Genomic DNA, 26108 nt, shown 5'->3' on the forward strand with positions numbered 1-26108 from the left:
GCACACCGGTGCTGCACCCCAGCCCAGGGCAGCGGCAGATCCAGCGCTGAGACCCCCCCACCCCCGACCGCCCTCACCTGCTCCACGTTGAAAGCCGTGTCTGCGTCTGGTGCGTAGGCGCCCTTGGGACACGGTTGCATGGGACTCGCCACCTTCCTCATGTCTGCTTCCACGTTTGCGTCCCGTGGCTGCCCTGCGATGACACCGGGTCCCCAGATAGGTGCTGCTGTCCCTGTTTTGTAGACTGTGGCATTCATGCACCCAAGGTCACGAAGCTAGTGGGGGTCGTGAGGGTGCGGGGGGCCGGACTCAGACTCAGGGCATCTGCCTAAAGCACAGGCTCCCCTCATCGCCTCTAACAGAGCTGGGGGGGGGGGGCGCGTAAGGGCCTCGCCATCAGAGGGCTCAGGTCTCTGCCCGGCCCCCAGCCGGCCGTGCCACCTCCCCTGGCAGTGCCCTGGGTGTCATGCAGGCAGGACCGGGAGGCCTGTGGGGGCAAAAAGACAACAGCCGCTCGCTCACTCACTGACATTCCTGGGACCCCTTGTAAGGGCCAGGCGTACGCCACACCCGGCACAGCCGTGGGTGAGCTTCACCGGGAGACCCTGGAAGTGAGCGTCCTGGGCTGTCCAGGCCCGGTCACCTCTGTCCATCCCAGATGCGCCTCTCAGTGCAGAGACGCTAGCACCCGGCGCCCGCCATGCAGGAGGTCCAGGCTGCTCAGGTCACGAGTGTCCGGGCCTGAGCAGACTAGAATCCTCGACCGAGATGACACAGAGCTTTGAGCTTTTCAGTATCTACCTGGAGTCTCCTGCTAGCGCTGGTCTCCAGGGCGTTTGTAGGAGAGACTGGCCACCACCTTGTTTATAAACGTACACTATTGGCCCCTGGGCTCGGACTCCGAGGACCAGGCTTTGCAGAGCGAGGCGGGAGCGGGAGCGGGAGCAGGAGGTGTGCGGGCAGCCAGGGCCTCCCAGTGGCTTCAGGGTTCCCCGAGGCTCTGCCTCTAACCAGGATCACAGATCACAGCGGGTGGCGGCTGGGCGAGGCAGCGCCGCAGGGGGAGCTGGACGGGAAGCGCCTCTGGCCAGCGCTCGGTCCTACCACACCCCCGGCAGCACCCTGAGGTGCCGCAGGAGGAGGCGCCGGCCTAGGGCCCATGCGTGGCCTGTGCTGCTCGGGTGGCCTCGTCCGCGCACCAGGAGACCCCGCTCCCGTGTGTTCTGGGTGCGGCTGCGCCGCGGCTCTGTGCGTGGCAGGGTCACAGCGGGACGCTGGGCCTTCTGCTGCCGAGACGCGGATGCTCTTCCTCACGGGACTCTCGGTGCCCCGCGGAGAAACCCGGTTCCTTCCGATTAGGCGGGAGGCAGTGTCCTCAGCCGGAAAGTCGTTCTCTGGGGCCTCAGGACCTTCCACTCTCAGGACCGAGCCTGCCCTTCCCGTGGGCGCGTTTTCCTGTCGGTGCGATGTAAGCATGTAGACATCCGAGAACAGGAGGCCCCAGGCTGTAGTCCAACCCCCGCCTCCTCCCTGGCCCGGCCACAGAGATGACGTGTCTAACTGGCTCATGACAAGCTGTGACCAAGCTGTGCGGACGTGTCTGTCCCGCAAATGCCAAGCAACGCGTGCACAGGGAGGCGTGAGGCCGCTGTGCGATCACCCAGACAGCCTGCCCACACCCAGCCACCCGGCCTTGGGCTGTGATGGGGCCAGAAGATCTGGGCTCTAGCCCTGGTCCCCTTGATGGCTGGGTGAGTCACTTCCTCTCTCCGAGCCTCTGCTTTCCCCTCTGCAGAATGGGAGTAAGAGTCCTCACTCTGCCCACTCTGTGTGATGGGTCTGAGGCTGAGATGGAACAGTGGGAGTGAAGACAGCATACAGATGCAAGGGACGCGGGTAGGCTCTCCCCAGCCTTCCTGAAGGAGAACCGCACTGGGAGAGGGGGAGGGGGAGGGAGAGGGAGAGGGGGAGGGATGGGGCGACAGCTACAGCCAGCTGGGGGCTTGCTTCCTTCCACAGGACCCCACTCAGGATCCCCATTCCCATCCCCATCCTGCTCACTACGCAGGGCCTGCCCGGCCTCCCAGTCAGGCAACACCATGGAGGCCCCAGTCCTGGGCTGGACCCGCTTCCGGGAATGGAAGGAAGACTGACGGGCGTGGTCTCGGCCTGGTGGTCTCAGCCGTAGGCAGGGAAGCCGGCCAGTGCCGCTCACGGGCGCTCGGTGGCAGGGCGCAGACTTGGAGCTGGGTCCTGAGGAGGGAGCAGTCGCCAGTGGCCGCGGATGGGCGGCTGGAGGGGCACGGAGTGCCTGTCTCAGGAGACGGGTGTTTGCTAGGCCAGAGCGAGCCAAAGAGGCCCCGAGGCTGCTGCCTCCTTCCGGGCAGAGGACGCGGGAGACACCGACTGTGCCTCCTCCTGCCGCTGCTGCAGCTCCTCGCAGCCCCCAGCTGGTCCCCAGAGCTGTGCTGCCTGCAGCCCGAGCAGAGGGCGATCTGTCCCTGGAGGAAGTAGAGTCCTCTGGGCTCCACCCTGTTCGGTGTGACCTGAGCCCCTGATTCCTTCTGCCTCAGCCGTGGCCCCTGGGGCAGGACCCAGCGGCCTCCTGTTCCTCTCACCCTCCCTGGAGTTGCCCTGCACCAGGTGTGCCCATGTGGTCCCCGCTGTCAGCCAGACAACTCCGAGGGCGCATTGTAGTGCAGTGATAGCGAACCTTTGAGCTCGGCGTGTCAGCACTTTGAAAAACCCTAACTTAACTCTGGTGCCATGTCACATATAGAAATTTTTTGATATTTGCAACCATAGTAAAACAAAGACATATTTTTGATATTTATTTTATATATTTAAATGCCATTTAACAAAGAAAAATCAACCAAAAAAATGAGTTTGCGTGTCAGAGGTTCTCCATCACTTGTATTGAAAGCATCTCAGAGCTGGAGGGTCTTAGAAGTTACCCCTTCAGCCCGACCCCGGGTGTGAACTGCCCTTGTCTCTCCCCATGGACGGGCGGCTCCCCCTGGCTTCCCCCCCCCCCCCATGCTGGGCTGAGACCCACCGTGCCAGGGGCTCCTCGCCTCTGAGATGGCCATGCCGACCACGGCCATTTTTCCTCGGCGGCAGCCTCCCCTTCTGAAATTCCCGCCCGTGGACCTGGCTCTGCCCCCTTGAGCCTGACAGAGCAAGTCCAACTCTGGCTCGGGGTGTAAGCCAGGCGCACTCCACTCACAGCCCAGAGCCCTTCAATCCCGGCCGGGAGGGCACCGGCTCACCCACCGCGGCTGCTCAGCAGGTCTCCAGCTCCCCCTGTCGGCTGGGCTCCTGGCCCACAGCTCTGCATGGGGCTGCCTCCGGGGCACCGCTTCTGAGAGGAGACTAGCCAGTGGGCTCCTGGGCCCCACTGCACCCCCTCCAATCTGGGGGGCCGGGAGTGGCAGGGGCAGAGGGGGCCTGGGACGCCGGTCCTTTCCCTCAGCTCCTTTCCGTGCAGGTGGCTTCCTCCCACCTGTCCCCTCACACATTCCTCTCCCCTCCCTGGTCTCTGTGTCCAGCCAGCGCCTTGGTGCGTCTACGCAGACCGGTCACTGTCGATGCCTGAGCCTGAGGCACAGGGTGCTGGCTGGTCGGTAGTTACTAGCTACGCCCCTGAGCTGTGCTGTTTCCCTGTTCGCTGTGGCTCCCGGCTTTCCTCCGCATGGTGGGGCTCCCTCCTGGGGTGCCTATCTTCAGGGGGTTTGCTCCCCTCTCACCCCACTGGAGCGGGGGCTTCTGAGGGTGTGGCCACTGCAGAGGGTGGGCCTGGAGCTGACACCTCTTCTCTGGACAGACGGACCCCCTCCCGGCGTTCCCCTGCTGGGAGGGAAAGCACTGGGCCTTTTCCCGATGGAGTCAGCTGCCCTTCCTGCCCTCTTTTTTCTTTTTTGGACCCTTCATTGGTGAAGACTCTGCTGGCCCCGAGAGAGCCCCCGTGACCTGACGCCAGGCCTGGCACCCCCTCCGCCCCATCAGCCTTCCCCCCCCTACCCCCCCATCCAGCTTCTCTTTCCCTCTGCTCCCTTTTCTTCCTCTTTTCTCTCTGCTCCCTCTACCTCCTTCCTCTTTCTGGGCCTTCAGACTTCCCCGTGCCTGCCCCCTGGCCTTCGGCCTCCTCTGTCCTCTGTGGTGCCAGGCTGTGGCTCAGGGTCCCGGCTGCTCCCCCCACTCTTCTGCTGCGGTTGACAACGCGTGTGGAGCTCAGCATACTGCCCGAGGGACCATGCCCCCCAGAGCCACGGGGGAATCTGTTTGCCTTCCCTGCAGGAACCTTCAGGCCCGGGGCAGGCCAGGTGCCCGAAGCCCCTCGCTTCCTGGCCCCTGGGGCCTGGGCAGAGCCTGTTCCGGCAGGAGCCACTGGATGCCAGGATAGTGCTGCTAACAGCGCTGGGAACTGCCCCCTGAGGGGCCAGGGACAGCCCATTTCCCCGCTCCCAGCTCAGGACCCTCTTGCTCAGGGCCCTGGGCTCACGGCGGGGAGCTGAGGCTCAGGTTTGCCATTGCAGTGAGTCTCGGGCCAGCCTTCCTGCCTCCTGGTGCAGGACCGGCTGCAGCTCCTGGTGTCGGGTCTGAGGGAGCGGCACCGGTGCTCAGGGCCCCGAGCCCCGACCTCACAGGACTAGAGCTCTGTTCCCCTCAGGGCTGGCCCGATGCATGTTGTGGGTAATGTGCCCCACGGTGTGTGTGTGGGGGGGGCAGTGTGCTCAGGGGCAGGGGCAGGGGACGTTGTTTGTGGTGCCTGCCTGCCCCTGACTTGCTGTGCCTCAGAAGTCATATTTGGGGGCCTCAGTGTCCCCGTCTGTGAGGCCACGGCTCCTCCTAGGAAAACACGGACACCAGTTCCTCTTCAGGGTGAGGGGCCACTGGGCCCGGTGAGCCTGGCATCCTCCCGGTTAGGAAGGGAGAAGGAAGGTTCCTGTAGGGCTGGTGCCAGCCCCCCGGGACGTGGGGAGGCATATGGCCACGGGGAGGGCCCTGGGGCAGACCCCTCCATTCAGCTCAGAGCCCCGAGGACCTGGGGAGTGACACTTCACCGCCTGGGCTCTGAGCAGGGGGCCGTCCCAGGGCAGGGGTGCGGGGACACTGGCCTGCCCCACGCTCCCCTCCCCGAGATGAGGAGGTGTTGGGTTGGCCAGGCCCTCAGCCCCCAGCGATTCCTGTACGCTGAGATCCCCAGGGTGCCATCTCCCTCCGACAGGAGAGGCCTGGGCCTCCCATGAAGGGAGAGGCCAGCCCCCTTCCTGTCACCGGCCTGCCCTGCCTCCCAGCCCTGGGGGGGGTTGGAGCCCTCTTGGGGACAGGAGGTGCAGGGTCCACCTGAGGAAGGGGAGAGGGCACCTGGGCACGCGTGGTCCCCGGAAAGTGGCCCCGGGGGGAACCCCCGCCCGCAGACACCCCTCCCTGTGAAGGATGTAAAAAAAAAAACTTGTTCTGCCTTTTTGTCTCCCCTCCCCCTCTGCCCGCCCCATGGCCCCCCCAGACTGCCTGCGCGTCGGCTGTGCACCCAGTAAGTGGCTTCCCTCTTCTGCAGAGTCCTGAGGGGCTTGGGATGCTGGCCCGGGTCTGGGGGGGCCGATGGGGGAGGAGAGGCCTCATCACTGGCTTGTGTGGGGTTGGGCAGTGGGTGTGGGGAGGCAGGGGAGCGGGTGGATGGGGTCGAGTGGTTGTGGACAGCATGGGCTGAAGGAAGCCAAACCAGGGAGAGCTGGTGGGGGTCCGGGTCAGCATGCTCACGGGCCGGGAGAGGGAGGGCAGAAGACCTCGTCATCTCACGGCCTCAGGAACGGGGGACAAAGTTGGTGGCCCCGCAGCGGGACGGCCCACCCCCCTTTCTGGGCAGGAAGGTGGAGAGAGCTCTGGGCCAGTGTGTTCCCCTGCATCTCCAGCGGCGGCCACAAGGGGGAGCGCGCGGCACGCCGGAAGGGAGATGCGGCCTGAGGTCCGTGGAGGCAGCGTGGCCAGGCCCTCCAAACAGCCTCCCGGCTCCTGCGTGGGCAGGGCCGCCTTTCGGCCACACGGGGGCGCCCTCAGAGGTGGCAGCGAGGCTCCCGGCGGGGTGCGGTGGAGAGAGAGTGGGCGTTTCTGAGCGCCCAGCGTGCGGGCTCCGCGCTGTCTGTGGTTCCGCGTGGTGCGCCCGAGGTCGTGTAGGCGACACGGGAAGGTGGCAGGCCCAGGCAGGGGGGCTGTGTGCGCTGAGCCTGTGCGTCTGGTACCTGTGTGCATTCCCGTGGTGACCCTGCTCCCTGCTGGCGTGAGCACTGGGGGGCCCAGGGGTGACCTGGGAGTGCTGGAAGGCTCAGCACCCTTCTAAAGAGAAGTTTTTTCTTTTTAAAATCTTCCCCCAAGGATATTTCCCCCCATTCATTATTAGAGAGAGTGGAAGGGAAGGGGAGAGAGAGGGGCTGCGGATCGAACCTGCAACCCAGGTCTGCGCCCTTGACTGGGAATCGAACCCATGACCCTCCTGTGTGTGGGCCAGCACTCCAACCACTGAACAACACTGGCCAGGGCCAAAGATAAATCTTTCTGTTTTATTTATTTTTCTTCTTTAAATATATTTTTTATTGATTTTAGAAAGGGGATGGCGAGAGAGATAGAGATATCAATGATGAGAAAGAATCATTGATCGGCTGCCTCCTGCACACCCCACACTGGGGATCAAGCCTGCAACCCAGGCAGATGCCCTGACCAAGACTCCAACTATGACCTCCTGGTTCATAGGTCGATGCTCAACCACGCTAGCCAGGGCCAAAGATAAATATTTTTGCGTTAGACTTGGAAGCAGGTAATCCTGGCCTTGAATAAATGGTCATAATTCCTAAGAACACATTCCCCTGAGGCCACGCTGAGTGAGCTGTGTGTGGGGTGACCAGTGTGTGCGGGAGGGTCACCTGGGTCCTGTGTGCTGGGGGGCTGTGTGTCTGTGGAGGGCCCTCTGCCAGCAGGAAGCTGTGGGTGCCCCGTGAGGCTCTGCAGTTGGGAAGGTTGTAGGTCTACGCATGTATGTGGGGAGTTAGCTGCTGGCTGCAGACATGGACGTGGAAGGTCCTTAGGAGACGGGGAGGAGCATGTTGGGTGTAGGACGTGAGTGTCTGTGTGCAGAGCCCCAGGGCACAGCTGCACAGGCACGGGTCACGTCGATTCTCTTCGAATGGCACCTGGGATGTTGTACGGCGTGGCAGTGCCGAGTGTGTAAAAGCTCTGTTCACGTGAGTGTGTGTATCGGTGTGCAAATAGGTTGTGTTTGAACTTGTGTGCACATGTCTGGGGCGGTGAGGCCGCGCCGGGGCTGTGCGTGTGGGTGGGTGCAGCGGCCACGCTCACTCCCCCCTTGGTGCCGCAGGTAAAGGCCCGGAGACCCTCTTTGCGGGGCACAAGCTCAATGACAATGAGTGGCACACGGTGAGGGTGGTGCGGCGTGGCAAGAGCCTGCAGCTGTCCGTGGACAACGTGACGGTGGAGGGTAGGTGGCCTGGGGCCAGGGGCGTGGACACATGGCCAGTGGCCTGTGCTTGGCTCCGTTCTGGGTGACCCCTGCCTCGGGCAGCATTCCATCAAGCTGCTGCTGGCATTTCTCCCTCGGGGGTGGTGTAAATGGGGGGCCTGGACCCCAGGACCACCCGACTCCCTGCCAGCAGCCTGTCCCCGGAAACCTGGCAGCCCAGGACCAGCGCCCCGCCCCACCGCTCCTCCTGGCGTCGGCCCCACCTGGGCGTGCTGGCTGATGTCTTTTTTGTGTGGCCCATGTGTGGAGGGGCGGCTCCTGGGGACCCCAGGCCCAGCCTCAGGAATGGCCCCCCGTCTGCGCCCCGAAGCCACCCCTCATCTCTGGCTCCTCTCCCGAGCAGGGCAGATGGCAGGGGCCCACACGCGGCTGGAGTTCTACAACATCGAGACGGGCATCATGACGGAGCGGCGCTTCATCTCGGTGGTGCCCTCCAACTTCATCGGGCACCTGAGCGGGCTGGTGTTCAACGGGCAGCCCTACATGGACCAGTGCAAGGACGGGGACATCACCTACTGCGAGCTCAACGCCCGCTTTGGCCTGCGTGCCATTGTGGCCGACCCCGTCACCTTCAAGAGCCGGAGCAGCTACCTGGCGCTTGCCACGCTCCAAGCCTACGCCTCCATGCACCTCTTCTTCCAGTTCAAGACCACGGCCCCCGATGGGCTGCTCCTGTTCAACTCGGGCAACGGCAACGACTTCATCGTCATCGAGCTGGTCAAGGGGTGAGGTGCTGGGCGCTGCACCGCTCTCCAGGGAATGGTCCCTCTCCCCCTGGCCAGGATGTGGCCCCCCCGCCACTGGCTGAGACGTCTAATCCCCCCAAACCACAGGCCAAGATTCAAGTCCCCAAATACCAACCACGATGGCAAAACAGCACCCCCTCCTTCTGCCCTGGTGACTCCCCAGTTACTTCCCTGCCTGGGGTGTCCCAGTCATTTGCTCTCCCTTCCCTGTCCTGGCTGCCCCCCGCCCCCCAGCCCTCTCTATAGGCAGAGACAGGGCCAGTCCCGGAGGCCCCTTGTCGGGAGGACCCCAGCCTAGAGCCGCTGTCCCTGATCCCAGGGGACCCTGCTGCCTCCACGAACAGAGCTCTCCCCAACCAGCTCCTCTGTGGTCCTCTCTCCACGCTCCCCCCATGACCATAGCCCTCGTGCCATCAGGGTGGGTCCCTCCACTGTGGGGCCTCCCCCCTCCCTCCATGGCACAGAGGACCCCCCCAGGTGTAGCTCCTCCCTCCCAGCCTTGCCCCCACCTTGACCTGTGTCTCCTCCCGCCCGCGGGGCAGGTACATCCACTACGTGTTTGACCTGGGGAACGGCCCGTCCCTGATGAAGGGGAACTCCGACAAACCAGTCAACGACAACCAGTGGCACAACGTGGTGGTGTCCCGGGACCCCGGCAACGTGCACACGCTCAAGATCGACTCCCGCACCGTCACGCAGCACTCCAACGGCGCCCGGAACCTCGATCTCAAAGGTGGGCCCGGCGCCTCTGCGCAAGGCCTGGCCCAGGCCAGACCCCCCTGGCCCCATAAGGTCCCCCCCCCCGCCCTGGGTGCTCTCCCACTAGTGCGATCCCCCCTCCTCCCCGGCCCACGGCTCCCACCTCTCCCCTGTCTCCACCGTGGCCACCTCTGTCGGGGTCTGCTCACTGCCCGGGCCTTCCACAGACCTCCTGGTCCAACGAGATTGAGAAGCCTGGGATGGGGGGCTGGAGAGAGGAGGGAGCTCAGCACCCTGCAGACGCCCCCCTAGGAGGGTGGGAGGGTGGGAGGGTGGGAGGGGGCTGTTGTGAGGGGAGAGGGTGGCAGTAGATGGGTCCCCACATGCTGTTCCGTCACACACCTTGGGCCTTGGCTGGGCTTCCCTGGTGGGTCAGCACGACACCAGGGGCCACATTCCCCAGCCTCTTCAGCAGCCACTGAAGCGTCACCGCCTCCCCCCGGGGGGGTGGGGGGAGGGGGAGGACGGGGGTGGTGGTGGTTAGAGAGCCGGGAAGAGGAGGATGAGCCTAGAAACGGGTGTTGGACGGAAGGGAGGACAGTGCCCGTGGCTAACTCCAGAGCCCAATGGGGCAACTGCTTTCGCACCCCCAAAGCCGCCCTCAGTTCCACTGGGACCCTGGGTGTCAGTGGAACTCAGACGGTCTGAGCTTGAGGAGGATCCTCAGAGACCATTGGGTTCATCCCCTCTTGGGGAGGCGGAGACAGAAGCTTCTGGAAGCTAGGTGGCTTGCCTGAAGTCACCAAGTGAGCAGGCAGCTGAGCAGCGAGTGGAAGCTTGGCTAGACCCCTGGGCTCGATGTTGGGCAGGGCGCTGCCAATTCTCCTTGCTCCCAGAAGGGGGCGATGTGTCACAGATAACCCACAGCAGCAGCCACCTGGGGCCGTCTGGGCCTGTCTGGGTTGCACTGCGCCCATGGCCAGGGCATCAGGGTTGCCCGTGTCTTGCTGAGGTTCTGCTGGGGCGGGGGTGAGGGGGGGGGGGTAGGGGACAAAACACCCAGGGAGTCAGGTTCACTGTGGCCGGACACCGATGTGGGCGTCAGGCGCTCCCTAGAGCACTCCCCAGTGTGGCCCAGAGCTTCCCGCCAAGCCGTAGTCGTTGGGGGAACGAAGCTGGGCTTAGAACCCCCCAGGAGAGAACGCAGACTAGGGAGAGGCCGGGGAGGGGCCTGCAGGAGTTCTAGCAACGGAGACTTCGGAAGGGGGAGCCAGGGGGGTGTTGGGGCTGCACATCATGAAAGGCCCTGATTACAGGCCGGAACTGGATCAGATGTGTGGGAGAGAGCGGGGAACATTCTCCTCCAGCTGCTCCCCACCCCCGCCCCCTGCATCTGGGCTTCTCTGGGAGAGGAGCAGACAGATGGCAAAGTGGAGAAGGAAGAAGGAAGAGGCAGGGGAGGGGGATGAGGCGCCGGGTCTCTGTAAGGGAAGCGTCTGGGATGGGACCCTGCGCGGCCAGGAGGATCTGGGACCTGACAGGCAGTCCGGGCGGGGGAAGCGAGGTCCTGACCCTCTCCCTTCGCAGGGGAGCTGTACATTGGCGGTCTGAGCAAGAACATGTTCAGCAGCCTGCCCAAGCTGGTGGCCTCCCGGGATGGCTTTCAGGGCTGCCTGGCCTCGGTGGACCTCAACGGCCGCCTCCCGGACCTCATCGCGGACGCCCTGCACCGCATCGGGCAGGTGGAGAGGGGCTGTGATGGTGAGTGTGGGGGGAGGCGTGTGACCCGCAGCTGCAGGACGGCCAGCTGCCCAGGCAGACCAGACGGCCTTCCTTCTCAGGCCTTGCATGAGCCTGCCCCCAGCTGTGGAGCAGGGGTACCCGGGCTGAAGGGTCACTTGCTCTCCCTGTTGCCTCCCACCCTGGCCCCTTATCACAGTTCAAGGCCAAGCCTGGCAGTCCTTAAGCCCCCCGTTCCCACGCCCACCCCTCGTCACTACTGGCCCCTTCAGCCTGGAAGGCTGAGAGCCGGACCCTGCCTGGCCCTGAGGCCGCCGTGCCTCGCCTCCCGGGCAGGGCGGGGCGTGGCTGAGCGGGTGTGTTCCTCCTCCTGCTTCTCCCAGGCCCCAGCACCACCTGCACCGAAGAGTCTTGTGCCAACCAGGGCGTCTGCTTGCAGCAGTGGGATGGCTTCACCTGTGACTGCACCATGACTTCCTACGGGGGCCCTGTGTGCAATGACCGTGAGTGCCGGGCGGGGGTCCCTGGGGGCAGATCCCGGCCTGGGGGCTGCTGGGGAGGCCCTCTGAGCCTCGATGCTCGCTTCCTTCTCACCCCTTCTTGTCACGAGAGCCAGGGGAGCTGCTGGCGACTGCCCCGCAGCCTTCTCTCTCGGGCCTGAGCCGGTCTGCGGCTGCCTGACTTCCCAGGGCGACCCATTGCTAGCTGGACTCTCATCTCCGTTCTGAGCTGGTGGGACATGGCTCCCTTCACCCATGACCAAAGGTGTCAGCCTCTGCTGCTCCCCCCATGCGATTTTGGCCATGGGCTCACGTGTTGCATGTGCAGCTCCCACATCCACACTATTGCACAGGGCTGTGGCTGGTCAGCCTGCACCTCCTTCCCTCGGTGCCCCCAGAGTTACACCGTGGAAGCCTGTTATCTCCTCCAGAGGGTCCAGGCCCTGCAGGCAGGCTCAGGAGGTTCCCTGGAGGCCAGGCGGCCGGACAGCTGCTTCCCTGGACGTCAGCCGAGCCCTTCTCTTTCCCACCCAGAACCCCAGCGGCAGGCTGTCTCTTGGAGCCACAAGGACACCCCCGAGTGCCCTTGCCTGCTCCTCTGCCCCTGGTTGCACCTTGTTTGACCCGCCCCCTCCAGGGCAGCGTCAGCAGCAGTTTGCAGTCTCTAGTGGTTGGTGGCCAGCAGCTGGTGGCAGAGGAGGACAGCTGGGGCAGGAAGGCGGGGGCAGCCCTGCTGAGAGACCAGGGGTGTGAGCACCGAGCTTCGTGGGGAAACACACACACACACACACACACACACACACACACACGGCTTCTCCCTCCACTTTACCAGCATGAAACCCGAGGCCCGGAGGGGGAGTGGATCCGGAGGAAGTTCATAGTAGACCTGGGGTCGGTGCCTTTGCCTCTGTGTCCCCCGCGGCGCCTTGGACATTAGGGCGGAGGCCTGTGCTTCCTGTGGAATGGACTGTGCTGGGATGGGCTCTGGGGTGGGTCATGGTTCTCCCTTCCTTGGCACTTCCTGGCGCTCTCGGGCAGGGCCGCCCTTGGGCACCTCCACCTCCTTGCCCCGTCCCCCAGGATTTTCCTCATCTGACCTGCCATTCTGTGCAAAGCCCCCGGGCCATGGCCAGCTGGGCACTGTAGCCCGGCTGCCGGAGTACAGATGGGGCTGGGCCGGCCCCGTCCCTGCAGCTCATTCAGCTGCGCTCAGATCTAAAGACGCGGCATGTTGCTGCCAATAGTAAGAGCCCCCCTGATTGGTTAGTGTTTTGGAGCCTGTAAAGTCCTCGTAACTTGTTTCTCGGAGAAGGCAGCGGGGATAGGGACTGACCATCCCCCTGAACTGAGGAGGAAACCGAGACCTCAGCCAGGCAGCTCCTTGCCAAGGCTCCTGACTCCCGCTCACTGCCCTCATCTAGTCCCTGGCGGCCTTGCTGGCGGGGTGCAGGGGGTCAGGATGAAGAAGCAGGCTGCCCATTGTCGCTACATAGGGTGGAGCCTTCTGGAAGGGGGCGTAGAGATGGGTGGGGCGCAGGGGTTCATGCTGAGGTGGGCAAAGAGGTGGGACTTCTCCCGGCATGGGAGGCAGGGAGAGTTGGGGCTGGGGGAGTGTCCCCTACAGCGACACTGGTCTGCAGTCTGGCGGCAGAGCGTGGAGATAAAGACAAGGTGGGTGCGACCTGGAAGCCTCCATCCATGGGCCCTTGGGCACCTCTGAGATCTCCCCTGAAGGACAGGGCGACAGGGGTCACGCCGGCCCTGGGCACCTCTGAGATCTCCCCTGAAGGACAGGGCGACAGGGCAGGAACCTGGTCGTCGGGGACTGTGCCCCTCTCCTCCGGGGTTGTGCCTCCTCCCGACCTCCACGCTTGGCCCCATGTCACATTCATGCTGTCCCTCTGGGGCTGGTCTTCCCGGGGCCCTGGGGGGCACAAGGTCAAGCAGGAAACTGGCCGAGGCCCGTTCCGTTGTCCCACCCCCGAGTGTGAAGGTCCTGGGGCACCACTGGGCACCAAAGGGCCCTGCATCCGCAGAGAGGGAGGGGGTGGGAATGGCCGGTGCCCCCAGGACCCTGTCCTTGGAGGGGTGGGGTCGGGGGTGGAGCTGTCTGGGGGATGAGACAGGGATGAAAGAGGTGCAACCTGCAGGACGGTGTTTCTTCTCTTACGGCCTCGGCTTCTCCGTCTGTGACAAGGGACCGCACCAGGTGGGCGTGGTGAAGGGGTTGGGTCCCTTCGAGGCTCAGGAGTCTGCTCTGGGAGGCAGGAGAGAGAGAGAGCCAAGGGAGAGAACCCATCTCTTTGCTGAGAACGGGAGAGCGGAGGGAGAAGGGAAAGGAGAACATGAAATGAGAAAGGAAGGGAACTAAAAGGAGGGGGGCCTGCAGCGGAAGCGCAGGGCTGGGGGTCAGGACCACGGCGCTCCCCGGGGGCCGGCCTGCTGCTCTGTCTCCCCGGCCCTCGGCTCTTCACCATCTCAGCCCCTTCTCATCTCTCCATTTGCTGGGTTCCTCTCTGCAGCCTCTATTGATCTCTGCACACCTCCGTCCCTCCCTTCATTTGTACCCCTGTCCCCCCTCCCCCTCCCGCTCTCGTCACTTCCCACTCACTGGTATTGATTGGCCTCCAGGCGGTTTCCCTTCCTCTCCTCTGGCTACCAGCTCCTCCCTCCTCCCTCTGGGGCCATAAACCCGCTGCCTGCTCCGAGCTGTGTCAGTCTGTATTTCAGAGCCAGGGGCACAGGAATGGAGTGGAGAGGGCAGCGGGACAAGGCTGGGGGGGGGGGGGGTCCAGCCCGCATGCGTCTCTCCTCCCTCCTGGGGCCACCCACCACCTGGGATCCTCCTCCTGGTACCTCTGAGGACCCCTCTCTTCACTCCTGTTGGGCCAGGGTCAGAGGGGCCTGGCATCTAGCAAGGTGGGGTGTGGCAGGAGCTACCGGAAGCTGGCCCGGGCCTGACAGCATCCGGGAGCCGGACACAGCATGCCAGCGTGGGGCTACTGGTGGTGGTTTTGCTCCGAAACAGAATTCAGAATCAATAAGCAGGAGTCAGCCCTCTCGCCCTGGTTCTCCCTCCCCTTCTCACATCACCCCCTTCCTTTTGTCCTGTCCCCTCTTCTCACTCCACTATGCTATTTCTTTCCCTCCTTTCTAGGTTCTGTCCACCTCCTTCCTTCTCCCCCTGCCCCCATCCTAGCAGAGCACCCTCGGGTGGACCAGGTTGCTGTGGGTGTGGAGGTGGATCCAGATGAAGGGAAGGGGGCACTTACCTCTTGGGCTAAGACAAGTGCTTCCCGAGATCCCCAAAGTCTGGGGGTGTATCCCAGCGGAGGGGCACCTGGAGGGAGAAGTGATGCCTCAGCTGGACATAGTGGCCCAGGAAGCGTCTGTCCCAGGCCGGACACTCAGTGGACAGCTGCCTTGGAAACTGTGGTGGAGGGAGAGGCTGAGGCTGGGGGTGGGGCGAGTGGAGAGGAAGGACTGGAGTCCCAGGGTGTGCAGGAGGTTGGGGGCACCCTTTTGGGGAGGTGGGAGGAGACTGTGAGTGCTGTCTTACCCTTCAGGGCCTTTGAGGCTCTGGGTGCATTGTTTGTATGCATATAGGTGACCCTGTTTTGGGAGAGTGAGCCAGGGGCAGTGTCTGTGTGTACTTGGCCATTGATTGCCTGTGGCCAAACATGTATGTGTGTGTGTGTGTGTGTGTGTGTGTGTATGCTTCTGTGAGCGTGTGTACACGCGCGGCCGAGTGTGAGTTCATGTGCCAGCCTCCAAGAGCACATGCATGCATGTATGTGTCTGAGCCTATGTGTGCATGCGCGCGCCCGCACAATGATGCCTGTATGGGCACGTGGGTGTCTCGGTCCCCAAGCCGGGCCACATCCTAGCGTCCGCGTGTTCCGAGGGGTGCATGCGGAGGTGCGGTGGCCACCTCTGCGCGCTGGACCAGCGAGCACCATTGGGGTTCATCCAGGTGCGGGGAGAGGGGAGGAGAAGGAAGAGAGCCGCCTCTCTCGCCAGCCTCAGCCCTGTTCAATTATTCAGCAGGGCCCCTTCTTCGGAGGGGGCGGGAGGGGAGCGCGCTCCCGGCGAGGGGAGGGGCGGGGCGGGGGGGGGCGCGCGCCCAGGAGAGGCGAGCGCGCAGCGGGCGAGCCAGGTGCCCGCGCAGGAGCTGCCCAGCGCCGCCCGCAGACCGGGAGCCGCTCGTCCCTCCGCCCTGCCCCCGCCTCCTCCCGCGCTCCCCCTCCCCTCCCCTCCGCTCTCCCCTCCCCTCCCCTCCCTCCCGGGCGCCCTCCTCTCCCTTCCAGCCTCTGCCTCTGCAGCAACACTCCGCTGCCTCCATCTCTCCGCCGGAATCTCGCAGGCTCGCGCCTCTCCTCGGCTCAGCCCCGCTCCCCTCCTCTCTCCCCCCCTCACTCCATCCCCCTCACCCGGATTTGCTTCCCTCCCCCTCCTCCCGCCCCCCTTCCCCGGGCCTCCGTGGGGCGGCAGCGGCGGCGGCCGCGCGGTCGGCCCTAGCCCCGCCGGGCTCCCCTCTCCTCGGTCCCCCTCCCGGCTCGATTTTTCCGCAGGATTTCCCCGCTGCCCTCCCTGCTCGGCCCCGCGCCTTCCCGGCCGCGGCCCGGAACGATGCCCCCTCCCCGGGGCGCTCCCCCGGGCTGCTGACGGCCCTCCGCGCGCCCTCCCGGGATGCGGGGGGACCCCTAGCTCCCCGCGATGGGCCCAGGCGCTCTGGACCTTGGCGTCGCCGCTCTGCAGACCCCGGATTCCCCGGCGGCATCCGGTTGATTTCGTTGGCTCCGGACCGAGGCGTGGGCTCGGCTTTTCCTTCTCCTCGCCCCTTCCCCCTCCCGGGGCGCGGAGCCGGAGGGGGGCTGCGCGGGGCTGCGCGGGCCCGGTCCCCGCCCCGGCCATGGGGCTGTGAGGCGGCCGCCCCGGGCCGAGATGCCCCCCGGGGGGAGCGGGCCGGGGGGGTGCCCACGTCGCCCCCCGGCCCTGGCCGGGCCCCCGCCGCCGCCGCTGCTGCCGCTGCTGCTGCTGCTGCTGGGGACGGCCGAGGGGGCCCGCGTCTCCTCCAGCCTCAGCACCACCCACCACGTCCACCACTTCCACAGCAAGCACGGCACCGTGCCCATCGCCATCAACCGCATGCCCTTCCTCACCCGCGGCGGGCACGGTAAGTGCGGCTCCGCGGCCCCTCGGCCTCCGTGTGCGCGGCCGCACCCCAGCCGTGCGCGGCGGCCCCTCTGCTTTAAGGCCGAGCCCCCTCACCTCGGCCTCGGGCTCCCATCTTCCCAGCCCCACCCTCGCCTCTCCACCCCGCCCCCCATCCCTTTATCGCCTCATGGCTGCCTTCACCACGTCCTCCTGTGCCTCACCTTCACCCCCTCACCCACCTCTGGTTTGCTATCACCTTCAGGTCCCCCATCACCTCCCCTCTGTCCTTTCACCCCCTCTGCCCAGCTCTCCCTTCCCGTCTCTGCCTCCTCACTTCCTCCATCTCTCTGCCACCCGGCTTACCTCCACCTCTGTCTCCTCGCCTCACCTCCCATCGCTGGTCTAGCATCTGTGTACCCCATTATCTTTGTCCCCCCTAACCGCCCTCCCACCTCTGTCCCATCTCTCATCCCTGCCTCTGACATGTTCCATCTCTTCCTCTCTCGCCTTTCAGATCTGTCTCCTTTCACCCCGTCCCCAGACGCCACCCCTCTTCCCGCTACTGTCCTCCACCACACTCCCCGGCAGCTCACCTCGGTCAGTCACCCCCCAGCCTCTCGGCTCCTCCTTCCCCCCTCACCCCTGCCCTGCGCCCCAGCACCCTCACCTCTGTGGCCTATTGCTTGGAATGGACTTCTCCAGTGCCAGTCTCCCAGCACCTCTATTGTCAGCCCCCATCGCTTCCTGTGTCAGTCCCCTGTCACTTTCCACCACTCCCACCTCACCTCAGCCCCCCTTAACCTCCACTTTTCCTCTCAGGCTCCATCACCTTTCGCTTCTGACCACTCCCCCTTCTCGTTCCTGCCCACCATCACCTCCTGTGTCCAGCGCCTCATCACTTCATGCCTTAGGCCCGTAGGAGGCTCTGCACCTGCCGCCTCTGTCCCTGCCCCCACCCATGGTTCCCAGTCTCTACTCCCGTCACCTCCCATGCCTGACCCCCGTCACCTCCCATGCCTGACCCCCGTCACCTCCCATGCCTGACCCCCTTCACACTTGATCTCATTTCCCGGTCAGACTTGTTCACGCTCCACGTCAGTCGCTCCTTCGCATTCCACCTCAGAGCGGCTGTCACCTCCTGTCCCAGAGAACCTGTCACCTCCCATTTTAGTCCACTCATCACTTCCCCTCTCGGCACACCACTTCGCCTCCCATCTCTGGACCTTCCATCGGTCACCCAGTACCTCCATTTCTGTACCTCCCTCACCTCCCGTCATCTCAGCCCTCCATCACCTCCCATTTCTGTACCTCCTTCACTTTTCACCCCTGTACTCTCATCACTTCTCTGCACGTCCTCTTGTCACCTCCCCTCTCTGTACCCCTGTTGCCTTCCTTCTCGGTGCTCTGACATCCTCGTGCTCCCACCAGCCCTTCCCGTGACTCCCCTAATCTCTCATCACTGCACCTTCACCAGCTCTCACTCTGTACCTGTCCATTCTTGCTTCCCAATCTTAGCTGCTTCCAATTCCTGTACTTGCATCATTTTCCATTTCTGTTCACCCATCATCTCTCATTTTTTCATTCAATCTTTGTTCCTCCCTCATCTCCCACGCCGTATCCTCATCACTCCCCATCTTGGTCCAGCATGGCCTCCCATCTCTGCTTCCCCGTTACTGCTCTCCGTCTGTCCATCCTGCTTCCCAATCTTCGTTCCCCCGTATCGCTTCCCATCTTCCCTCCCCTTCTTTTCTGTTTCTCTCCGCTTTTCTCCTACTTCATCTTTCCCTCATTTCTGATGCCTCTCCTCTCTCCTCATCCAGTTCTCAGGAGCGGCCCCTCCAGCCCTCCGTTTCCTTCTTCTCTTCCTCAGCATAGTCTTGTCTGGTCCAGGCTCTGTCCCAGCCAGGCCTCTCCACAAGGCCTTCTCTCATCTCGTCTCCCTCTTCCACTTGCCCGCCCCACACTGAACTGTTTCTCCCCATGAGCTCTCTGGCCTTCTGTGCCTCCTCCCTCCTCTTGATTGTCCCCTGTGGCTCCCCTGAGGCCCATGTTGCTCCCAAAGGGGCCCAGATAGGACGTGGTCTTTCTGAGCAACCAGGAGAGGCACAAAGGGGTGAGACAGGAAAGGGGAGCCGGGGATACTGGGGGAGAGTTGCGGGGGGGAAGAGGAGAGTTGGCAAAGAGGAAGGGAAAGGAGAAGCCACTGGCCCAGGGAGATGAGCAGATTGGAAGGAGGGGCCTGGGTGCTGATGGGATGTACGGTAAAGAGCTGGGAGAGCGGGAGAGAAAATGGAGGAAAGAGCGCTGGGGGTGGGCGGGAGGAACCTATGGAATGTTGGTGTTGGCATTGCCTCGGAGATGGCCACCCGCTTGGCAGGCATAGGAGAAAAACAGCCCGGAGAGGGGCCATGGCTGCCTGCTGCCACACGGGAGCAGAGGAGGAGCGGAGGGCGCCCAGGACAGAGCCGGGAGGTGGCGGGAGACTGAGTGAAGGAGCCCGGGAAGGTGAGGCAGGTGAGAGGAGGGAGGAGGGCCAGGGGACAGATGGAAGAGTGGGGCCGAGGCCACCTGTCAGGCTGCACCACCTCCGCTCCCTTAGCCACGGGGGTGGCAAAGGACAGGCTTCCCTGGGGCCCCGCTCGGCTAGAGGAAGAGGTCAGCTTGGGAGACCTTTCCTCTCTGCCCCAGTGTCCCCTTACCCCCAAGGGGGGAGCCTCTCTTTCGGCATCTGCTTCTCTACTTCCCTTCTCTTGGGGGGCGGGGATCTCATTGCTTTTCTTCTTTGCCTTCCCTCCCTCCTGTTCTTCACTCTTTCCTCCATGTACCCTTCCATCCCCCAGCCCCCCTGTTAATAATATCCCTACCGACCCCAGGCACCCATGACACCCCTGCATCTGATGCTGGTCTAGGCCTGGGAGGACCAGTACAACCGGGCCCTAAAAATGGCCTGAGAGGGTGACGGTCTCCTGGTCCTGGACGCCAGCTTTGGTTTGGGAGTCCCTGAGGCGCCTATCAGCCCCAACCTCCACTTCTGGAACCCTCTGGAGCCAGGAGGAAGGGGTCAGTCCCAGCTCAGCTCTGGGTCAGCAGCTTCCAGGGGCTCTGGATTCACCCCGCCAGCTTACAAAGGGGGCTGGCGTCTATTTTGATTCTGGGTGTGGGTGTGTTAACTTAGAGTTCTAACTGGATGGTATATGGCCAAGAACGGGCTTATGCATTGAAGGGATATTGTGTTCCAGGTCGAGAGAGAGCTGCGCCCCGGGGTTCGGAGCTGTGGAGAGCCCCTGGGTTGGGAGGTCCTTCGACAAGAGCTGGGGTGGGCTGTGAGCACCAGGAGCGGCCTTGCTAGACTGTGTGGGACTTTTCTACCCTCTCATGGTTCTGTACCGTCCGGAAGATGTGTGTTGTGGCTGACGCTGCAGGACGATGGGCACATGCGGGGTTAGCCACGGGGGCAGCCCGGGCGCATGGTGTTTACAGGAGGTGGTTCTGTTGTTTGGGCCTGGGTTAGCTAACTGTGACTAATGGCCGGTTGGCTCTTTCTCTAGAATGCAGGTGTGTGGGAACTCTGTGTTAGATTCTGGATCTGTTAGAGCATTTTCCTGGATCAGTGAATTTCTGGGTCCAGGAGGCAGTGGGGGGACTGTGTTGGGGATGGTGGACCAGAGCGCTTCTGTCTTGGGCTTCTGGGGTGTGCACACCCCTGAAATGTTATGCACCAGGAAGCTCACTAGTGGTTTCCTGGGGGGATCAGAAACCCTGGGTCGCACCGCCCTAGGGCAGCATGTGGGCCTTGGTTTAGGCCCCTCTCTGCGCAGCAGCCCTTTCTGGAACCTTTTATAGATGTGGCGCGGAGTCCTGGGCTCCAGCGCGGTGCCGCCTCCTGGGCGTCTGGTGGCCAGGACAGAGGACAGCTTGGGGGTGAGAGGCGAGAGGCCCCTGAGACCCAGGTGGGCCCAACCGGGAGGGACCCGGCAGAGCCAGCCCCTGCCCTCCCTGCCAGCCCTCTGCGCCTCTGGCGGGAGCGCGGGGCGGGGAGAGAAATGTGTCCCCAGGGCCATGACTGCCCGTTCACCTCCCCCTGCTCGCCGGCTGCCTCTCTGCGCCCACCCGCACCGGGTCACAAACGCGCTTAGGCGCTCACAGGTCCGCCCCCTGGAAACTGGCTGCAGGGGGAGACCCGCTGGGCCATCAGCCCCGGGGAGGCCGGGCTGCGCGGGGCGGGGCGGGGCTGGGGCGCGGCGGCATGTGCGCTCGGGGGCGGGGACTCACGCGCTGTCCCGTCCTGCGTGTGCCAGCCCCTGCCCAGCCGCTGCCCAGCCCCTGCCCAGCCCCTGCCCTCGCGCCTCCGGGGCCTGCCTGCCTTTGTGCGCCCACCGCCATGTTCGAGGGTGCCCCGTGTCTCCTGTGGGGGGTCAGCCTCAACACGCGGGGCCTTTGTGTGCAGCGGGTGCGTCTTCGCCTGTGGGTTGGTGTGGGGCCTGGGGCCTGGGGTGCCAGTGCCACCTCTGATCCCTCCGGCTTCATGCCCTGTGGGACATAGGCTGCCTGCACCCCAGGCCACCCGGGCGCAGGAGGGCGCTCTCCAGGATGGGGTAGAGTCTGGGTTCCCGGCTGGGAAAGGGAGGAGAAAGGGCCTCCTTCCGCCTGATCTGGGAGATTTGGGAGCTGGCCCCGGGTACATGGCGTTGCCTTTCCTGGTTTGAGGGGCCCAGAAACTCGATAAGCCCCTTCTTCGTCTGACTGGGGGGCCCCTGAGTCCAGGGATAAAAGGGCAGCAGCCTCTGGCCCCGAGGCAGGGTGGGGTGTGGAGGAGGTCAGCATCTCAGCTCCCCGGGCCCTCCCCACCCCCACTTTGGCCATGCAGTTTGTGAGTGGAGGGAGAAGGGCGGACCCTGGTATCACGGTCGCCATGGAAACAGCCGGATTTCCGAGAGCTGGGATGGGAGTGGAGACTGCTGCTGGCTGAGGCCTACCTGCTCCCGGCCCTGCCCTTTCCAGGCAGGTGGCCCACCCTGGGGGGGGGGGGGGTGCAGCTTACAGTGTACTCTGCCCCCATCCAACTCTCCACCCTAATCTTAGGGTCCCGCCCTGAGGAATCAGCCCCCAGCACTGGGCCTCCGGGGGGGGAGGGGAGCAGGTAGGAAGGACGTGGTCGGGCGCCTGCTGGCGGTGCTGTCCTGGCCACAGGCTGTGGCAGATGTCAGCTAGTAGACTTCGAGGTGGTTCCTTCACCCCGTCCTGCCTCCGGGGGTCACCTCTCCTCTCTGGCCCTGCCTGGGGAGACAGGGCACTGGTGGCAAGGGCTCTGGGGAATAGCCCCTGCTCCCCCTCCGCCAGGCCCCTGCTGGCCTCACTGCCTCTCCCGGGCCCAGGCAACAGCCTCCTCTGCTCAGCTCCCCCGTGGCTCGCAGAAGCCCCCTCTTTTGGGGGATCTGGGAACCTGCTGGGCTAGAGTCCGCTGTCCCTGACGGCACTGCCTGAACTACCCAGAGGCGCTTGAGGTCCTGGCCTCAGCGTGACAGGTTGGGGCGCCATCTTACTGTTGCACGTTTGCCCCCCAGGCCCCCAGCTCCCTGACCCTAGGTTTCCCCTCCCGCCCAGAGCTCCCCCACCTCCAGGGCCCCCCTTTCCTCCCCACCGACTCCAGGCTTTGGCCCTCCGGCCCAGCTGCCTCTCTCCTTCTCTAGATAAATCCTCTTTGAACCCCTCTGCCCCCAAGAAGTGCTTTGAGAGGAGTTGTTAGTGCCTAATGATTTAATTAAGCATCTTATGAATCTCATCTGCCCCATTTATGCTCTAAAGAATGCAAGGTTGTCTCTTCCCTTCTCGGAAGGCCCGGAGTACTCGTCCTCTAGGCCAGCGGCCGCCAACCTTCCGGACCTCACGGACCACCAGTGGTCCACGGACCACCGGTTGGCGACCGCTGCTCTAGGCCTCCCAGACAAGGCTCCCTTCCTGGAAACTGGGTGACAGCCCCCCACCCCCACCCCAGGCATCCGTTGCCCCCCCCTCCCCAGGGAACCCAGTCAGCCGCAGGAGGGAACATGGAGACTAATGGGGTTTATTTTGGGGCTGAGATCGTTAGGGACCTCACACCGCCCCCGGCAGCCGGATAGAGGAGACAGGGAGAGAGGGTGGGGTGGGGGAGGGCAGGGAGAGGGAACCTTCCTCTCTGGCTCCCACTCTCCCACTTTCTCTCACCTACACCCCTCTCGGCCCCTCTCTGTCCATCTGTCCTCTGCCTTCTTCCTCCGCTGGCTGTCAGTCTCACTTCCCGCCCACCCCCCATGTCTGTCTCTCCTTTTCTGGGCAGGGCTCCAGGCCCCCCCTGTTTTGGGACCCAGGCAGCCCCTAGTTGTGTGTGGAAGCAGGGAGTCCTGGGCAAACTGGGGCCAGGATTTCCAGGGGCCTGGAGGGGTGCAAGGCAGGCGTTGGAGGGGTGCCAGCCTGTGGGCTGTGAGTCAGAGCTGAGCACAGCTCCTGCTCCCCCTCCCGCCATCGCCGGGGGCTCCATTGCCTGGGGGCCTGCTCAGCTCTGGCTGTCACCTCGCCAGCCCCTCGGGGCCTCCCTGCCCCCAGCAGTCCTCTTGGTCCTCTGCGGCCTCCCTCTGGGCTCTCTCGGGGTCCCCCTCTCTGTTACCTCTCCGTTTTGCTGTAATTAAAGCCACTGTTGCCCAGGGCGGCAGGCCCGTGGCTGCTGTGGGCATCCCGGCGGAAGCTCTGCACCCTGAGGAAGGTTGGGGTCCTCGTGCTCCGGGCACAGCCCCGTGAACCTGCCGATGTCATATCTCCCTCTCCCTCTCCTTCTCTCTGCAGCCGGGACCACGTACATCTTTGGGAAGGGGGGCGCGCTCATCACCTACACGTGGCCCCCCAATGACCGGCCGAGCACGAGGATGGACCGCCTGGCCGTGGGCTTCAGCACGCACCAGCGGAGCGCAGTGCTGGTGCGCGTGGACAGCGCCTCGGGCCTCGGCGACTACCTGCAGCTGCACATCGTAAGGCGCGCCCCGGCCTCCGGCCTCCGACCCGACCTTCCCACCCGGCCCCACCCGCCCTCACTCCACCGGACCAGCCCTCAGACCGTCCCCTCGTGCGAAGCCCTCAGCACCTCTGTCCCTGATCCCGGGGCTTTCCTCTCGGTGCTTCTGCTTCTGAGGCCCATCCCTGCCTGTCCTTCCCGAGAGCCCAGGCCCGCTGCTGACCGGAGTCCCGCTCCCGGCTCCTTGAGGCCAACTGTGTCCTCTGACCTTTCCGAACGCAGCCAGGGCCTCGTTGAGTCTTCCAGGCTGTTCTGCAGCCTCCAGAAATGTCCCCACGGTTGACTGCCCTGGGCTGCTGCCTGCTCACTCCTAGCTGGCTGAGGGCAGCCCCCCCCCCCCCCCCCGTGTCCTCCGCCTCCCTCCCCCTCCCTGCGCCAGCAGCCGCCTTTCTTCTTCACCCGGCCTTCACATCCTGCCCCTGCCCCTGCCCCTGCCCTGCCCTTGACCTCTGTCCCTGTGACCTTTGCTCTCCCAGCCACCCTCTGACCCTGCCACCCGTTGTCTGACTCTGTCACCCCTACAGCCTCTCTGGCTGTGCTCACGCTTCTCTGACCTCTAGGGCCAGCCCCGCATCCCCACCTTGACCTCTGACCCCACCCAGCCCTGCCTTTCTCTGCCCAGCTGCTCCCTGCGCCTGCTTCCTGCCTCAACCTCTGCTCCTCCCGCGCCTCCCTCTGGGCCTCCCGCCGAACCCGCAGCTCCTGTCCTCATAGTTCTCATCCTACAGCTGGCCTTCAGGCAGCCCTTTTCTTCCCTGCTCTTTCCCTGTGGGCTGTGGCCTTGCTCCACTTCACTCCTGCCCTTGGCCTCCCTCTTGCCCCTCCCCATGCTTTTAACCCCTGGGACTCACCTCAATCTCTTTTTCCACCTGTACAGCCCTCTACAGCCTCTCTTTTCCCTCCTGCACTCTGCGGGCTGACCCTGGCCAGGACCCCCACCTGGGAGGGTTAAGCAGGTGGCCAGGCTCTGTGAGCTGGAGAGGGGGAGGTCTGGGGGGAATCCCCGGGCTTTTAGGGGGCGGCGAGGAAGTCAGGGGAGAGGGCTTGTTTGCCCATCTGATTGGGACCATGGCTACTGGCCCCTCCTTATACAACAGCTTTTTAGGGACCCATAGTTGCACACCCTTCCCCCAGCCAGGAGCAAAGGGAGGAGGTGTGAGAGAGATGTCCTGTGGGCAGAGTGGAGCTGGAGTGGAAGTGGCAGCTGATGGGCGCTAAGGGGCGGGGAATGGGCAGGGTGTGTGGAGGAAAGGGGTGCAGGGTGTGTGGAGAAAAGGGGTGCAGGGTGCGTGGAGGGAAGGGGTGCAGGGTGTGTGGAGGGAAGGGGTGCAGGTTGTGTAGAGGGAAGGGGTGCAGGGTGTGTGGAGAAAAGGGGTGCAGGGTGTGTGGAGAAAAGGGGTGCAGGGTGTGTGGAGGGAAGGGGTGCAGGGTGTGTGGAGGGAAGGGGTGCAGGATGTGTGGAGGAAAGGGGTGCAGGGTGTGTGGAGAAAAGGGGTGCAGGGTGTGTGGAGGAAAGGGGTGCAGGGTGTGTGGAGGAAAGGGGTGCAGGGTGTGTGGAGAAAAGGGGTGCAGGGTGTGTGGAGGGAAGGGGTGCAGGGTGTGTGGAGGGAAGGGGTGCAGGGTGTGTGGAGGAAAGGGGTGCAGGGTGTGTGGAGGAAAGGGGTGCAGGGTGTGTGGAGGAAAGGGGTGCAGGGTGTGTGGAGAAAAGGGGTGCAGGGTGTGTGGAGGGAAGGGGTGCAGGGTGTGTGGAGGGAAGGGGTGCAGGGTGTGTGGAGGAAAGGGGTGCAGGGTGTGTGGAGAAAAGGGGTGCAGGGTGTGTGGAGGAAAGGGGTGCAGGGTGTGTGGAGGGAAGGGGTGCAGGGTGCGTGGAGGGAAGGGGTGCAGGGTGCGTGGAGGGAAGGGGTGCAGGGTGTGTGGAGAAAAGGGGTGCAGGGTGCGTGGAGGAAAGGGGTGCAGGGTGCGTGGAGGGAAGGGGTGCAGGGTGTGTGGAGGAAAGGGGTGCAGGGTGCATGGAGGAAAGGGGTGCAGGGTGCATGGAGGAAAGGGGTGCAGAGCGTGTGGAGGGAAGGGATGCAGGGTGTGTGGAGAAAAGGGGTGCAGGGTACATGGAGGGAAGGGGTGCAGGGTGAATGGAGGGAAGGGGTACAGGATACGTGGAGGGAAAGAGTGCAAGGTGCATGAAGGGAAGGTGTGCAAGGTGCTTGGAGGGAAGGTGTGCAGGGCGTGTGGAGGGAAGGGGTGCAGGGCGTGTGGAGGGAAGGGGTGCAGGGTGTGTGGAGGGAAAGGGTGTAGGTTGTATGGAGGAAAGGGGTGCAGGGTGCGTGGAAGGAAGGGGGGCAGGGCAAGGAGTAGCCTGGGGAGAAGACCTGGGAGTTCCGTGCCCCAGTGAGCGAGACAGACAGCGTCTCGGCCTGAGGGGGAGAGCCGGTGTGGCTGTGAGTGACAGCGGGGCTGGTGACTGTGTCAGGAGTGACGGTGTGGCCTGGGGATTGTGGGGGCTGATGAGACAGGCTGTGTCCGTGGCCTCTGGTCGGTGCTGCTCTACGTTTGAGCTTCCCGGCGGAGTGGCGTCTGCTGGTGTTTCAGCCTCCTGACCACGCGTGGCAGGCGGAACTCTGTGCCCCTTGCTGTGACCGCGGGCTGCGTTCTCCTCCCCGGTCACGAGCAGCTGTGCGTGGCTTTGGAGC

General features: G+C 64.2%; 1 protein-coding gene across 26 annotated transcripts in view; it reads left to right on the top strand.

Moving 5' to 3' along the window:
- Positions 1-26108, top strand: part of NRXN2 (neurexin 2) — a 106165-nt gene that overhangs the window by 54096 nt on the left and 25961 nt on the right. For 9 of the 26 annotated variants that reach the window (XM_036326765.1, XM_036326770.1, XM_036326774.1 and 6 more), the window contains 7 exons: positions 5510-5536; positions 7373-7492; positions 7878-8259; positions 8823-9013; positions 10567-10740; positions 11103-11222; positions 23196-23377. In XM_036326765.1, the coding sequence (XP_036182658.1) occupies positions 5510-5536; positions 7373-7492; positions 7878-8259; positions 8823-9013; positions 10567-10740; positions 11103-11222; positions 23196-23377 (1196 nt within the window). Of the gene's footprint in view, positions 1-5509; positions 5537-7363; positions 7493-7877; positions 8260-8822; positions 9014-10566; positions 10741-11102; positions 11223-15677; positions 16396-23195; positions 23378-26108 lie in introns of those variants that run through there. The other 17 variants (XM_036326762.1, XM_036326776.1, XM_036326773.1 and 14 more) reach the window with 4 other exon arrangements.

Source organism: Myotis myotis, unplaced genomic scaffold, assembly GCF_014108235.1.
Source record: "Myotis myotis isolate mMyoMyo1 unplaced genomic scaffold, mMyoMyo1.p scaffold_m19_p_10, whole genome shotgun sequence".
In the NCBI taxonomy this organism is placed as follows: Eukaryota; Metazoa; Chordata; class Mammalia; order Chiroptera; family Vespertilionidae; genus Myotis; species Myotis myotis.